The 17,354-nt window shown below is 44.2% G+C and overlaps 1 protein-coding gene across 1 annotated transcript in view; it reads right to left on the bottom strand.

Moving 5' to 3' along the window:
• Positions 1-17,354, bottom strand: part of LOC127880654 (solute carrier family 12 member 9-like) — an 80,867-nt gene that overhangs the window by 36,416 nt on the left and 27,097 nt on the right. Inside the window, exons 6-7 of the mRNA XM_052427975.1 lie at positions 14,688-14,785; positions 13,272-13,383 (exon numbers count right to left, since the gene is read on the bottom strand). Of these exons, the coding sequence (XP_052283935.1) occupies positions 13,272-13,383; positions 14,688-14,785 (210 nt within the window). The remainder of the gene's footprint in view (positions 1-13,271; positions 13,384-14,687; positions 14,786-17,354) is intronic.

Below are 17,354 nucleotides of genomic sequence, written 5' to 3'. Positions count from 1 at the left end.
AGGTCACTGACACACAGCATTCTCTCAATGATCAACAGGTCACTGACAAACACAGCACTCTCTCATTCATCAGCAGGTCCCTGAAACACAGCACTCTCTCATTGATCAACAGGTCTCTGACATACAGCATTCTCTCATTAATCAACAGTTCTCTGACACACAGCACTCTCTCATTGATAATCATGTCCCTGACACACAGCACTCTCTCATTGATCACCAGGTCCCTGAAACACAGCACTCTCTCACTGATCAAGTCTCTGACACACAGCACTCTTTCATTGATGACCAGGTCCTTGAAACACAGCATTTTCTCATTGATCACCAGGTCCCTGAAACACAGCACTCACTCATTGATCAACAGGTCCCTAACACACAGCACTCTCTCATTGATAAACATGTCCCTGACACACAGCACTATCACATTGATCGCCAGGTCCCTGAAAAACAGCACTCTCTCATTGATCACCAGGTCCCTGAAACTCAGCATTCTCTAATTGATCACCAGGTCCCTGAAACACAGCACTCTGTCATTGATCAACAGGTCTCTGACACACAGCACTCTCTCATTGATCAACAGGTATCTGACACACAGCACTCTCTCACTGATCAACAGGTCCCTGACACACAACACTTCTCATTCATCTGCAGGTCTCTGACACACAGGCCTCTGTCATTGATCAACAGGTCTCTGACACACAGCACTCTCTCATTGATCAACAGGTCTCTGAAACACAGCACTCTCTCATTTATCAACAGGTCTCTGACACACAGCACTCTTTCATTGATTAACAGGTCTCTGACACACAGCACTCTCTCACTGATCAACAGGTCTCTGACACACAGCACTCTGTCATTGATCATCAGGTCTTTGACACACAGCACTCTCTCATTCATCAGCAGGTCTCTGACACACAACACTCTGTCATTGATCAACAGGTCTCTGACACACAGCACTATATCATTGATCAACAGGTCACTGACACACAGCACTCTCTCATTGATCAACAGGTCTCTGACACACAGCACTCTGTCATTGATCATCAGGTCTCTGACACACAGCACTCTCTCATTTATCAACAGGTCTCTGACAGACAACACTCTCTCATTTATCAACAGGTCTCTGACACACAGCACTCTGTCATTGATCAACAGGTGTCTGACACACAGCACTATGTCATTGATCAACAGGTCTCTGACACACATCACTCTCTCATTGATCATCAGGTCTCTGACACACAGCACTCTCTCATTGATCAACAGGTCTCTGACACACAGCATTTTCTCATTGATCACCAGGTCCCTGAAACACAGCACTCTGTCATTGATCTACAGGTCCCTGACACACAGCACTCTCTCATTGATCACCAGGTCCCTGAAACACAGCACTCTGTCATTGATCAACAGGTCTCTGAAACACAGCATTCTCTCATTGATCACCAGATCCCTGAAACACACCACTGTCATTGATCAACAGGTCTCTGACACACATCACTCTCTCATTGATCATCAGGTCTCTGACACACAGCACTCTCTCATTGATCAACAGGTCTCTGACACACAGCATTCTCTCATTGATCACCAGGTCCCTGACAAACAAAACTCTGTCACTGATTAACAGGTCCCTTACTTACAGCACTCTCTCATTGATCAACAGGTCTCCGACACACAGCATTCTTTCATTGATCAACAGGTCCCTGAAACACAGCACTCTCTAATTGATCAACATGTCCCTGACACATAGCACTCTCCAATTGATCAACAGGTCTCTGACACACAGCTTTCTATCATTGATCACCAAGTCCCTGAAACACAGCACTCTCTCATTGATCACCAGGTCCCTTAAACACAGCACTCTCTCACTGATCACCAGGTCCCTGAAACACAGCACTCTCTCATTGATCACCAGGTCCCTTAAACACAGCACTCTCTCACTGATCACCAGGTCCTTGAAACACAGCACTCTCTTATTGATCACCAGGTCCCTGAAACACACCACTCTCTCATTGATCACCAGGTCCCTGACACACATCACTTTCTCTCATTGATCACCAGGTCCCTGAAACACAGCACTCTCTCATTGATCACCAGGTCCCTGAAACACAGCACTCTGTCATTGATCACCAGGTCCCTGAAACACAACACTCTGTCATTGATCAACAGGTCTCTGACACACAGCACTCTCTCATTGATCACCAGGTCTCTGACACACACCACCCACTCACTGATCAACAGGTCTCTGACACACAGCACTCTCTCATTGATCAACAGGTAGCTGACACACAGCATTCTCTCACTGATCACCAGGTTTCTGACACACAACACTCTCTCACTTATCAACAGGTCCCTGACACACAGCATTCTCTCATTGATCACCAGGTCTCTGACACACAGCATTCTCTCATTGATCAACAGGTCCCTGAAACACAGCACTCTCTCATTCATCAACAGGTCTCTGACACACAGGCCTCTGTCATTCATTAACAGGTCTCTGACACACAGCACTCTTTCATTTATCAACAGGTCTCTGACACACAGCACTCTCTCATTTATCAACAGGTCTCTGACACACAGCACTCTGTCATTGATCTACAGGTCTCTGACACACAACACTCTCTCACTGATCAACAGGTCTCTGACACACAGCACTCTGTCATTGATCATCAGGTCTCTGACACACAGCAAACTCTCATTCATCAGCAGGTCTATTTCACACAGCACTCTGTCATTGATCAACAGGTCTCTGACAAACAGCACTATCTCATTGATCAACAGGTCTCTGACACACAGCACTCTTTCATTGATCAACAGGTCTGTGACACACAGCTCTCTCTCTCATTTATAAACAGGTCTATGACACACAGCACTCTCTCATTTATCTCCAGGTCTCTGACACACAGCACTCTGTCATTGATCAACAGGTCTCTGACACACATCACTCTGTCATTGATCACCAGGCCTCTGACACACAGCAATGTCTCATTGATCAACAGGTCTCTGACACACAGCACTCTCTCATTGATCAACAGGTCTCTGACACACAGCATTCTCTCATTGATCACCAGGTCCCTGAAACACAGCACTCTGTCATTGATCAACAGGTCCCTGACACACAGCACTCTCTCAATGATAACCAGGTCCCTGAAACACAGCATTCTCTCATTGATCACCAGGTCCCTGAAACACAGCACTCTCTCATTGATCAACAGGTCTCTGACACACAGCATTCTCTCATTTATGAAAAGGTCTCTGACACACAGCACTCTCTCACTGATCAACAGGTGTCTGACACACAGCACTCGCTTATGATCACCAGGTCCCTGAAACACAGCACTCTCTCATTGATCAACAGGTCTCTGACACACAGCACTCTCTCATTTATCAACAGGTCACTGACACACAGCATTCTCTCAATGATCAACAGGTCACTGACAAACACAGCACTCTCTCATTCATCAGCAGGTCCCTGAAACACAGCACTCTCTCATTGATCAACAGGTCTCTGACATACAGCATTCTCTCATTAATCAACAGTTCTCTGACACACAGCACTCTCTCATTAATAATCATGTCCCTGACACACAGCACTCTCTCATTGATCACCAGGTCCCTGAAACACAGCACTCTCTCACTGATCAAGTCTCTGACACACAGCACTCTTTCATTGATGACCAGGTCCTTGAAACACAGCATTTTCTCATTGATCACCAGGTCCCTGAAACACAGCACTCACTCATTGATCAACAGGTCCCTAACACACAGCACTCTCTCATTGATAAACATGTCCCTGACACACAGCACTATCACATTGATCGCCAGGTCCCTGAAAAACAGCACTCTCTCATTGATCACCAGGTCCCTGAAACTCAGCATTCTCTAATTGATCACCAGGTCCCTGAAACACAGCACTCTGTCATTGATCAACAGGTCTCTGACACACAGCACTCTCTCATTGATCAACATGTATCTGACACACAGCACTCTCTCACTGATCAACAGGTCCCTGACACACAACACTTCTCATTCATCTGCAGGTCTCTGACACACAGGCCTCTGTCATTGATCAACAGGTCTCTGACACACAGCACACTCTCATTGATCAACAGGTCTCTGAAACACAGCACTCTCTCATTTATCAACAGGTCTCTGACACACAGCACTCTTTCATTGATTAACAGGTCTCTGACACACAGCACTCTCTCACTGATCAACAGGTCTCTGACACACAGCACTCTGTCATTGATCATCAGGTCTTTGACACACAGCACTCTCTCATTCATCAGCAGGTCTCTGACACACAACATTCTGTCATTGATCAACAGGTCACTGACACACAGCACTCTCTCATTGATCAACAGGTCACTGACACACAGCACTCTCTCATTGATCAACAGGTCACTGACACACAGCACTCTGTTATTGATCATCAGGTCTCTGACACACAGCACTCTCTCATTTATCAACAGGTCTCTGACACACAACACTCTCTCATTTATCAACAGGTCTCTGACACACAGCACTCTGTCATTGATCAACAGGTGTCTGACACACAGCACTCTGTCATTGATCAACAGGTCTCTGACACACAGCACTCTCTCATTGATCAACAGGTCTCTGACACACAGCACTCTCTCATTGATCAACAGGTCTCTGACACACAGCATTTTCTCATTGATCACCAGGTCTCTGAAACACAGCACTCTGTCATTGGTCTACAGGTCCCTGACACACAGCACTCTCTCATTGATCACCAGGTCCCTGAAACACAGCACTCTGTCATTGATCAACAGGTCTCTGAAACACAGCACTCTCTCATTGATCAACAGGTCTCTGTCACACAGCATTCTCTCACTGATCAGCAGGTCTCTGACACACAGCATTCTCTCATTGATCACCAGGTCCCTGACAAACAAAACTCTGTCACTGATTAACAGGGCCCTTACTTACAGCACTCTCTCATTGATCAACAGGTCTCTGACACACAGCATTCTCTCATTGATCAACAGGTCCCTGAAACACAGCACTCTCTCATTGATCAACATGTCCCTGACACATAGCACTCTCCAATTGATCAACAGGTCTCTGACACACAGCTTTCTCTCTCATTTATAAACAGGTCTATGACACACAGCACTCTCTCATTTATCTCCAGGTCTCTGACACACAGCACTCTGTCATTGATCAACAGGTCTCTGACACACATCACTCTGTCATTGATCACCAGGCCTCTGACACACAGCAATGTCTCATTGATCAACAGGTCTCTGACACACAGCACTCTCTCATTGATCAACAGGTCTCTGACACACAGCATTCTCTCATTGATCACCAGGTCCCTGAAACACAGCACTCTGTCATTGATCAACAGGTCCCTGACACACAGCACTCTCTCAATGATAACCAGGTCCCTGAAACACAGCATTCTCTCATTGATCACCAGGTCCCTGAAACACAGCACTCTCTCATTGATCAACAGGTCTCTGACACACAGCATTCTCTCATTTATGAAAAGGTCTCTGACACACAGCACTCTCTCACTGATCAACAGGTGTCTGACACACAGCACTCGCTTATGATCACCAGGTCCCTGAAACACAGCACTCTCTCATTGATCAACAGGTCTCTGACACACAGCACTCTCTCATTTATCAACAGGTCACTGACACACAGCATTCTCTCAATGATCAACAGGTCACTGACAAACACAGCACTCTCTCATTCATCAGCAGGTCCCTGAAACACAGCACTCTCTCATTGATCAACAGGTCTCTGACATACAGCATTCTCTCATTAATCAACAGTTCTCTGACACACAGCACTCTCTCATTGATAATCATGTCCCTGACACACAGCACTCTCTCATTGATCACCAGGTCCCTGAAACACAGCACTCTCTCACTGATCAAGTCTCTGACACACAGCACTCTTTCATTGATGACCAGGTCCTTGAAACACAGCATTTTCTCATTGATCACCAGGTCCCTGAAACACAGCACTCACTCATTGATCAACAGGTCCCTAACACACAGCACTCTCTCATTGATAAACATGTCCCTGACACACAGCACTATCACATTGATCGCCAGGTCCCTGAAAAACAGCACTCTCTCATTGATCACCAGGTCCCTGAAACTCAGCATTCTCTAATTGATCACCAGGTCCCTGAAACACAGCACTCTGTCATTGATCAACAGGTCTCTGACACACAGCACTCTCTCATTGATCAACAGGTATCTGACACACAGCACTCTCTCACTGATCAACAGGTCCCTGACACACAACACTTCTCATTCATCTGCAGGTCTCTGACACACAGGCCTCTGTCATTGATCAACAGGTCTCTGACACACAGCACTCTCTCATTGATCAACAGGTCTCTGAAACACAGCACTCTCTCATTTATCAACAGGTCTCTGACACACAGCACTCTTTCATTGATTAACAGGTCTCTGACACACAGCACTCTCTCACTGATCAACAGGTCTCTGACACACAGCACTCTGTCATTGATCATCAGGTCTTTGACACACAGCACTCTCTCATTCATCAGCAGGTCTCTGACACACAACACTCTGTCATTGATCAACAGGTCTCTGACACACAGCACTATATCATTGATCAACAGGTCACTGACACACAGCACTCTCTCATTGATCAACAGGTCTCTGACACACAGCACTCTGTCATTGATCATCAGGTCTCTGACACACAGCACTCTCTCATTTATCAACAGGTCTCTGACAGACAACACTCTCTCATTTATCAACAGGTCTCTGACACACAGCACTCTGTCATTGATCAACAGGTGTCTGACACACAGCACTCTGTCATTGATCAACAGGTCTCTGACACACATCACTCTCTCATTGATCATCAGGTCTCTGACACACAGCACTCTCTCATTGATCAACAGGTCTCTGACACACAGCATTTTCTCATTGATCACCAGGTCCCTGAAACACAGCACTCTGTCATTGATCTACAGGTCCCTGACACACAGCACTCTCTCATTGATCACCAGGTCCCTGAAACACAGCACTCTGTCATTGATCAACAGGTCTCTGAAACACAGCATTCTCTCATTGATTACCAGATCCCTGAAACACACCACTGTCATTGATCAACAGGTCTCTGACACACATCACTCTCTCATTGATCATCAGGTCTCTGACACACAGCACTCTCTCATTGATCAACAGGTCTCTGACACACAGCATTCTCTCATTGATCACCAGGTCCCTGACAAACAAAACTCTGTCACTGATTAACAGGTCCCTTACTTACAGCACTCTCTCATTGATCAACAGGTCTCCGACACACAGCATTCTTTCATTGATCAACAGGTCCCTGAAACACAGCACTCTCTAATTGATCAACATGTCCCTGACACATAGCACTCTCCAATTGATCAACAGGTCTCTGACACACAGCTTTCTATCATTGATCACCAAGTCCCTGAAACACAGCACTCTCTCATTGATCACCAGGTCCCTTAAACACAGCACTCTCTCATTGATCACCAGGTCCCTTAAACACAGCACTCTCTCACTGATCACCAGGTCCCTGAAACACAGCACTCTCTTATTGATCACCAGGTCCCTGAAACACACCACTCTCTCATTGATCACCAGGTCCCTGACACACATCACTTTCTCTCATTGATCACCAGGTCCCTGAAACACAGCACTCTCTCATTGATCACCAGGTCCCTGAAACACAGCACTCTGTCATTGATCACCAGGTCCCTGAAACACAACACTCTGTCATTGATCAACAGGTCTCTGACACACAGCACTCTCTCATTGATCACCAGGTCTCTGACACACACCACCCACTCACTGATCAACAGGTCTCTGACACACAGCACTCTCTCATTGATCAACAGGTCCCTGACACACAGCATTCTCTCACTGATCACCAGGTTTCTGACACACAACACTCTCTCACTTATCAACAGGTCCCTGACACACAGCATTCTCTCATTGATCACCAGGTCTCTGACACACAGCATTCTCTCATTGATCAACAGGTCCCTGAAACACAGCACTCTCTCATTCATCAACAGGTCTCTGACACACAGGCCTCTGTCATTCATTAACAGGTCTCTGACACACAGCACTCTTTCATTTATCAACAGGTCTCTGACACACAGCACTCTCTCATTTATCAACAGGTCTCTGACACACAGCACTCTGTCATTGATCTACAGGTCTCTGACACACAACACTCTCTCACTGATCAACAGGTCTCTGACACACAGCACTCTGTCATTGATCATCAGGTCTCTGACACACAGCAAACTCTCATTCATCAGCAGGTCTATTTCACACAGCACTCTGTCATTGATCAACAGGTCTCTGACAAACAGCACTATCTCATTGATCAACAGGTCTCTGACACACAGCACTCTTTCATTGATCAACAGGTCTGTGACACACAGCTCTCTCTCTCATTTATAAACAGGTCTATGACACACAGCACTCTCTCATTTATCTCCAGGTCTCTGACACACAGCACTCTGTCATTGATCAACAGGTCTCTGACACACATCACTCTGTCATTGATCACCAGGCCTCTGACACACAGCAATGTCTCATTGATCAACAGGTCTCTGACACACAGCACTCTCTCATTGATCAACAGGTCTCTGACACACAGCATTCTCTCATTGATCACCAGGTCCCTGAAACACAGCACTCTGTCATTGATCAACAGGTCCCTGACACACAGCACTCTCTCAATGATAACCAGGTCCCTGAAACACAGCATTCTCTCATTGATCACCAGGTCCCTGAAACACAGCACTCTCTCATTGATCAACAGGTCTCTGACACACAGCATTCTCTCATTTATGAAAAGGTCTCTGACACACAGCACTCTCTCACTGATCAACAGGTGTCTGACACACAGCACTCGCTTATGATCACCAGGTCCCTGAAACACAGCACTCTCTCATTGATCAGCAGGTCTCTGACACACAGCACTCTCTCATTTATCAACAGGTCACTGACACACAGCATTCTCTCAATGATCAACAGGTCACTGACACACAGCACTCTCTCATTCATCAGCAGGTCCCTGAAACACAGCACTCTCTCATTGATCAACAGGTCTCTGACATACAGCATTCTCTCATTAATCAACAGTTCTCTGACACACAGCACTCTCTCATTAATAATCATGTCCCTGACACACAGCACTCTCTCATTGATCACCAGGTCCCTGAAACACAGCACTCTCTCACTGATCAAGTCTCTGACACACAGCACTCTTTCATTGATGACCAGGTCCTTGAAACACAGCATTTTCTCATTGATCACCAGGTCCCTGAAACACAGCACTCACTCATTGATCAACAGGTCCCTAACACACAGCACTCTCTCATTGATAAACATGTCCCTGACACACAGCACTATCACATTGATCGCCAGGTCCCTGAAAAACAGCACTCTCTCATTGATCACCAGGTCCCTGAAACTCAGCATTCTCTAATTGATCACCAGGTCCCTGAAACACAGCACTCTGTCATTGATCAACAGGTCTCTGACACACAGCACTCTCTCATTGATCAACATGTATCTGACACACAGCACTCTCTCACTGATCAACAGGTCCCTGACACACAACACTTCTCATTCATCTGCAGGTCTCTGACACACAGGCCTCTGTCATTGATCAACAGGTCTCTGACACACAGCACACTCTCATTGATCAACAGGTCTCTGAAACACAGCACTCTCTCATTTATCAACAGGTCTCTGACACACAGCACTCTTTCATTGATTAACAGGTCTCTGACACACAGCACTCTCTCACTGATCAACAGGTCTCTGACACACAGCACTCTGTCATTGATCATCAGGTCTTTGACACACAGCACTCTCTCATTCATCAGCAGGTCTCTGACACACAACATTCTGTCATTGATCAACAGGTCACTGACACACAGCACTCTCTCATTGATCAACAGGTCACTGACACACAGCACTCTCTCATTGATCAACAGGTCACTGACACACAGCACTCTGTTATTGATCATCAGGTCTCTGACACACAGCACTCTCTCATTTATCAACAGGTCTCTGACACACAACACTCTCTCATTTATCAACAGGTCTCTGACACACAGCACTCTGTCATTGATCAACAGGTGTCTGACACACAGCACTCTGTCATTGATCAACAGGTCTCTGACACACAGCACTCTCTCATTGATCAACAGGTCTCTGACACACAGCACTCTCTCATTGATCAACAGGTCTCTGACACACAGCATTTTCTCATTGATCACCAGGTCTCTGAAACACAGCACTCTGTCATTGGTCTACAGGTCCCTGACACACAGCACTCTCTCATTGATCACCAGGTCCCTGAAACACAGCACTCTGTCATTGATCAACAGGTCTCTGAAACACAGCACTCTCTCATTGATCAACAGGTCTCTGTCACACAGCATTCTCTCACTGATCAGCAGGTCTCTGACACACAGCATTCTCTCATTGATCACCAGGTCCCTGACAAACAAAACTCTGTCACTGATTAACAGGGCCCTTACTTACAGCACTCTCTCATTGATCAACAGGTCTCCGACACACAGCATTCTCTCATTGATCAACAGGTCCCTGAAACACAGCACTCTCTCATTGATCAACATGTCCCTGACACATAGCACTCTCCAATTGATCAACAGGTCTCTGACACACAGCTTTCTCTCATTGATCACCAAGTCCCTGAAACACAGCACTCTCTCATTGATCACCAGGTCCCTGAAACACAGCACTCTCTCACTGATCACCAGGTCCCTGAAACACAGCACTCTCTCATTGATCACCAGGTCCCTGAAACACACCACTCTCTCATTGATCACCAGGTCCCTGACACACAGCACTCTCTTTCATTGATCACCAGGTCCCTGAAACACAGCACTCTCTCATTGATCACCAGGTCCCTGAAACACAGCACTCTGTCATTGATCACCAGGTCCCTGAAACACAGCACTCTGTCATTGATCAACAGGTCTCTAAAACACAGCACTCTCTCTTTGATCAACAGGTCTCTGACACACAGCACTCTCTCACTGATCAACAGGTCTGTGACACACAGCACTCTGTCATTGATCAACAGGTCTCTGACACACAGCACTCTCTCATTGATCAACAGGTCTCTGACACACAGCACTCTCTCATTGATCAACAGGTCTCTGACACACAGCATTTTCTCATTGATCACCAGGTCCCTGACACACAGCACTTTGTCATTGATCTACAGGTCCCTGAAACACAGCACTCTCTCATTGATCACCAGGTCCCTGAAACACAGCACTCTGTCATTGATCAACAGGTCTCTGAAACACAGCATTCTCTCATTGATCACCAGATCCCTGAAACACACCACTCTGTCATTGATCAACAGGTCCCTTACACACAGCACTCTCTCATTGATAAACATGTCCCTGACACACAGCACTCTCTCATTGATCACCAGGTCCCTAAAACACAGCATTCTCTCATTGATCACCAGGTCCCTAACACACAGCACTCTCTCATTGATAAACATGTCCCTGACACACAGCACTATCTCATTGATCGCCAGGTCCCTGAAACACAGCACTCTCTCATTGATCACCAGGTCCCTGAAACACAGCATTCTCTAATTGATCACCAGGTTCCTGAAACACAGCACTCTGTCATTGATCAACAGGTCTCTGACACACAGCACTCTCTCATTGATCAACAGGTCTCTGACACACAGCACTCTCTCACTGATCAACAGGTCTCTGACACACAGCACTTCTCATTCATCAGCAGGTCTCTGACACACAGTCCTCTGTCATTGATCAACAGGTCTTTGACACACAGCACTCTCTCATTGATCAACAGGTCTCTGAAACACAGCACTCTCTCATTTATCAACGGGTCTCTGACACACAGCACTCTTTCATTTATTAACAGGTCTCTGACACACAGCACTCTCTCATTGATCAACAGGTCTCTGACAAACACAGCACTCTGTCATTGATCATCAGGTCTCTGACACACAGCACTCTCTCATTGATCAACAGGTCCCTGACACACAGCACTCTCTCACTGATCAACAGGTCCCTGACACACAGCGCTCTCTCATTGATCAGCAGGTCCCTGAAACACAGCACTCTCTCATTAATCACCAGGTCCCTGAAACACACCACTCTCTCATTGATCAACAGGTCTCTGACACACAACACTCTCTCATTCATCAACAGGTCTCTGACACACAGCAGTCTCCCATTGATCAACAGGTTTCTAACACACAGCACTCTCTCATTGATCAACAGGTCCCTGACACACAGCAATCTCTCATTGATCAACAGGTCTCTGACACACAGCACTCTCTCATTGATCAATAGGTCTCTTACACACAACACTCTCTCATTTATTAACAGGTCTCTGACACACAACACTCTCTCATTCATCAGCAGATCTCTGACACACAGGCCTCTGTCATTGATCATCAGGTCTCTGACACACAGCACTCTCTCATTCATCAACAGGTCTCTGACACACAACACTCTCTCATTGATCAACAGGTCTCTGACACACAGCACTCTGTCATTGATCAGCAGGTCTCTGACACACAGCACTCTCTCATTCATCAACAGGTCTCTGACACACAACACTCTCTCATTGATCAACAGGTCTCTGACAAACAGCATTCTCTCATTGATCAACAGGTCTGTGACACACAGCACTCTGTCATTGATCAACAGGTCTCTGACACACAGCACTCTCTCATTGATCATCAGGTCTCTGACACACAGCACTCTCTCATCAATCAACAGGTCTCTGACACACAGCATTCTCTCATTTATTAACAGGTCTCTGACACACAACACTCTCTCATTCATCAACAGGTCTCTGACACACAGCATTCTCTCATTTATCAACAGGTCCCTGACACACAGCACTCTCTCACTGATCAACAGGTCTCTGACAAACAGCATTCTCTCATTGATCAACAGGTCTGTGACACACAGCACTCTGTCATTGATCAACAGGTCTCTGACACACAGCACTCTCTCATTGATCATCAGGTCTCTGACACACAGCACTCTCTCATTCATCAACAGGTCTCTGACACACAGCATTCTCTCATTGATCAACAGGTCTCTGACACACAGCACTCTGTCATTGATCAACAGGTCCCTTAAACACAGCTGTTTTTTTCTGATATACATACAACCTTAATACAAATTGAGGAAGTATAACCTACAAACGGCTGCCTTATGTGGCACTGACCTTGAGCAGGAGCCGCCTATCAAGATGAACAAGATCATGTATGTGATGAAGGTGAAGAGGACAGCACCCAGTGTCCCTTTGGGGATTGACTTGCTGGGGTCCTTAAGCTCCCCTGCAATATGAAAGGGAGAGCAACTAGTACATTAAAGGTGTTTGTTATTACCATTGAGTTTTCAGCTACTCTACATAGCTTGCCCAACCCACAGGATGTACATATACATGTTCACAGCCTGCCACCTACAAGTCATGTTTTCCTCACAAACACAATGTACATGTATATTTTCACAGTCTGCCACCACCAGTCATGTTTTCCTCACAAACACAATGTACATGAATATTTTCACAGTCTGCCACCTACCAGTCATGTTTGCCCCTTACACACAATGTACATGTATATTTTCACAGTCTGCCACCTACCAGTCATGTTTTCCTCACAAACACAATGTACATGTATATTTTCACAGTCTGCTGCCTACAAGACATGTTTGCCTCACAAACACAATGTACATGTATATTTTCACAGTCTGCTGCCTACATGTTCTCCCAATACACTAGATCAAAGAGTTTATTTTCACTAAGCCTGTTACCTACCAGACATACTTGCCTCATTCACAATATGTTAGTGAACAATATCACAGAGTCTGTTACCTACAAAACAACATGATTTACTGTCTAATTTTTATAAAGACTGCTATGTATAAGACTTGTTTTCTCAACCCACACTATGTACATTTCATAGGGCCTTGAGCTAACATACATACATGTTTGCCCCACCCAAAAGAGGTACATTTGTGATCCAACCAGACACATGATATGCACATACATTTTCATAGTTTTCTACTAAGGATACAAGTCTGTTACGCCAACATAATGTTTATGTTCACTAAGCCTGCTACCAACCAGACAAGTTTTCCCCTTGAAAATGATGTATATGTGCATTTTCACTTACCGGTAGTCTGCTTCTCCACCCATTTGATGCACATTTTCAAAAAGCATGTAACAAACAAGCAATTTTGTTCCATCCACATGATGCATATTTACAATTTTAAAAAGCATGTTACTTACTAAACATGTTCCCCATCCACAATATGACTGGCTCAACATTTTTATAAAGCCTGCAACCAACAAGACATCTATGTCCCACCACTATGTCCCACCAACAAACAGTACATGTCTATTTTCACAAAGCCAGTTGTCTAAGAGACATTTTTATTGAACAGGTACATTTTTTTAAACTGTTCCAAACAAAAATGTTTGTGCCATCCAGATAATGAACATGTGCATTTTCAAAAATCCGTATCCTTACCAGACACATCCACAACATAAACATGCGCATCGTCAAAACGCCTGTAACCTTACAGACAATGCTTGCCCCTAACAACTGATATATGTGCATATTCGCAGCCTGTTACCTACCAGACATGTTTGCCCCATTCATGATGCCAGTGACGCTGCTGAAGAGGATGGCAAACATTGCAGCAAAGGTCATCTCATTGTTTAGTGGAATAATCTTCCTGAAATGATTTCACTTTCTTGCCCTCATAGTTTGTGTATGTATCTGAAAATGAATGGGAACACGTTTTTTCTACTGTTTACAGGTTTAAGGCACAGTTTTGTAACATGGTTAACGATCAAAGCAAAGTTTTGTATTGATTTACAAGAGTTACAACATAAACAAGAGATGTGTTTGTCAGAAGCACAATGCCCCCTATTGCGCCGCTTTGAAATAAAATTTCAATATATCATTTGGCAGGTTTAGAAATTATATCCCTTTTTTAAAGCTTATTACTTTCCTTGGATTGTATTTTTTGAATTTTGACCTTGAAGGATGGCCTTGACCTTGACCTTTCACCACTCAAAATGTGCAGCTTCATGAGATACACATGCAGGCCAAATATCAAGTTGCTATCTTCAATATTGCAAAAGTAATTTGAAAACTTTAATGCAAGGTAAAAGTTTTGAGACAGACAGACAGACAGACAGACAGACAGCCAGACAGACAGACAGGAAACAGTATACCCCCGATCATTCGATCCAGGAGCATAAAAATAGAAACTGAGTAGATAAGAGGACATCAACTGTGACAACTAGTGCTAACCAGTACCATATTAGTACATAAAATGGACAACCAAGAAGGAAAGTATTTTAATAACCATCTTGCCTCATGAAAAACTTGTCATCAATATGTGAACTTTTTCAATACTGCACACATCTGTCACCTTGAATTTGATTTTAATCTCAAAATCAATATGTGTCTAGAGCAGAGTAACAAAGTGAACATGCTAATTCATTTAATTGATATACCTCACATAATAAAAATAATTGTGTTTATTGATGGGTGCAGAACTAAAAGAAAAGGTTATTTAAAGTGTTGAGCCTTTTCTCAATATCACTAAGCATTTCAATTCTTCTCACTGATATCTACACGCTCATGAAGTTTCAAGTTGAAATCTTAAATAGCATCTGAGATATACATGTAGCCCTGACAAGTTATATCATATGAAAACAACCAAGGGAAAATAAATTGCATCTGAAAAAGTGAGGGGTTATGGTTCTTGTGCATGGCACTTCTCCTAATTGATATCTATATACCCATGAAGTTTCATGTTAGAATTTGTATTGTATCTGAGATATAGCCCTGAATGAAAAGTTACATCATACTGCAACAACAAAAGGTAATAACTCATACTTAGTCAAGTGAAGGGTGATGGTTCTTGTGCATGGCACTTCTCATCATTGATATCTAAACACCCATGAACTTTCATGTTGAAATATATAGTGTCATAAACAGTTTGTTTCTGACGGATATACAGACGGAAGGAAAGACGGACAAATGGACTGACAGACAACGCCAAAACTTTATATCTCTTCCTTTGGCAAGGGATAATAATACCCCCCCCCCATCACTTGGTCACAGGAAAAGCAGCCTTGCCTATGACCTAGAAAAGGGCCTATAACTCAGAAAAAAGTTGATCCTCTCAATAAAAAAAACATGTCTTATAAATCTAGACTTCATGGTGACAACTTTTCAAGTTTCAATAAAATCTCTTGAAGCAGGCTCGCCATATTTTCAACATTGCAAAGTTCAAGGCACATTAAGTCAGGAATAAATGGATAACTGCATGTACAAACTTAGAACAGTTTATGCTTCTGCCAGAAAAAATAGCTTGGTTCAAGGACACAATTTAGGAATGTGTTAATCATTTCGCATGAAAAAGTGTCTTGCACATCTACAAACCATGTTTTGTTAATTTTATTGAGAATTGAGGAATAAGCTTTCTTTACAAACTTAGAATATCATATTTAGACAAACCCACTGACTGATAGTGATTACAACAAACCCCTTTCCAAACTTGGTTTGTGGGAGTATAACAAGCACACTTATTTTATAATGATCCTTGGTTAAAGAATTCTCTAGATATTGACCTCAAGATTGAGAACCCTTTCTTTTCCTGATTGACCTCAGAATTGAGAACCCTTTCCTTTCCTGATTGACCTCAGAATTGAGAAGGGTTTCCTTTCCTGATTGACCTCAGAATTGAGAACCCTTTCCTTTCCTGATTGACCTCAGAATTGAGAACCCTTTCATTTCCTGATTGACCTCAGAATTGAGAACCCTTTCCTTTCCTGATTGACTTCAAGATTGAGAACCCCTTCTTTTCCTGATTGACCTCAGAATTGAGAACCCTTTCCTTTCCTGATTGTCCTCAGAATTGAGAACCCTTTCCTTTCCTGATTGACCTCATAATTGAGAACCCTTTCCTTTTCTGATTGACCTCAGATTTGAGAACCCTTTCTTTTCCTGATTGACCTCAGAAATTGAGAACGCTTTCCTTTCCTGGTTGACCTCAGAATTGAGAACCCTTTCTTTTCCTGATTGACCTCATAATTGAGAACCCTTTACCTTTCCTGATTGACCTCAGAATTGAGAACCCTTTCCTTTCCTGATTGACCTCAGAATTGAGAACCCTTTCTTTTCCTGATTGACCTCAGAATTGAGAACCCTTTCCTTTCCAGCTTGAACTCAGAATTGAGAACTTTTCCTTTCCTGATTGACCTCAGAATATAGAACCCTTTCTTTTC

The sequence above is a fragment of the Dreissena polymorpha genome, chromosome 5, assembly GCF_020536995.1.
Source record: "Dreissena polymorpha isolate Duluth1 chromosome 5, UMN_Dpol_1.0, whole genome shotgun sequence".
NCBI classification, from domain to species: domain Eukaryota; kingdom Metazoa; phylum Mollusca; class Bivalvia; order Myida; family Dreissenidae; genus Dreissena; species Dreissena polymorpha.
Note: the sequence above shows the minus strand (reverse complement) of the source record. Positions and strands in the feature narration are given on the sequence as shown.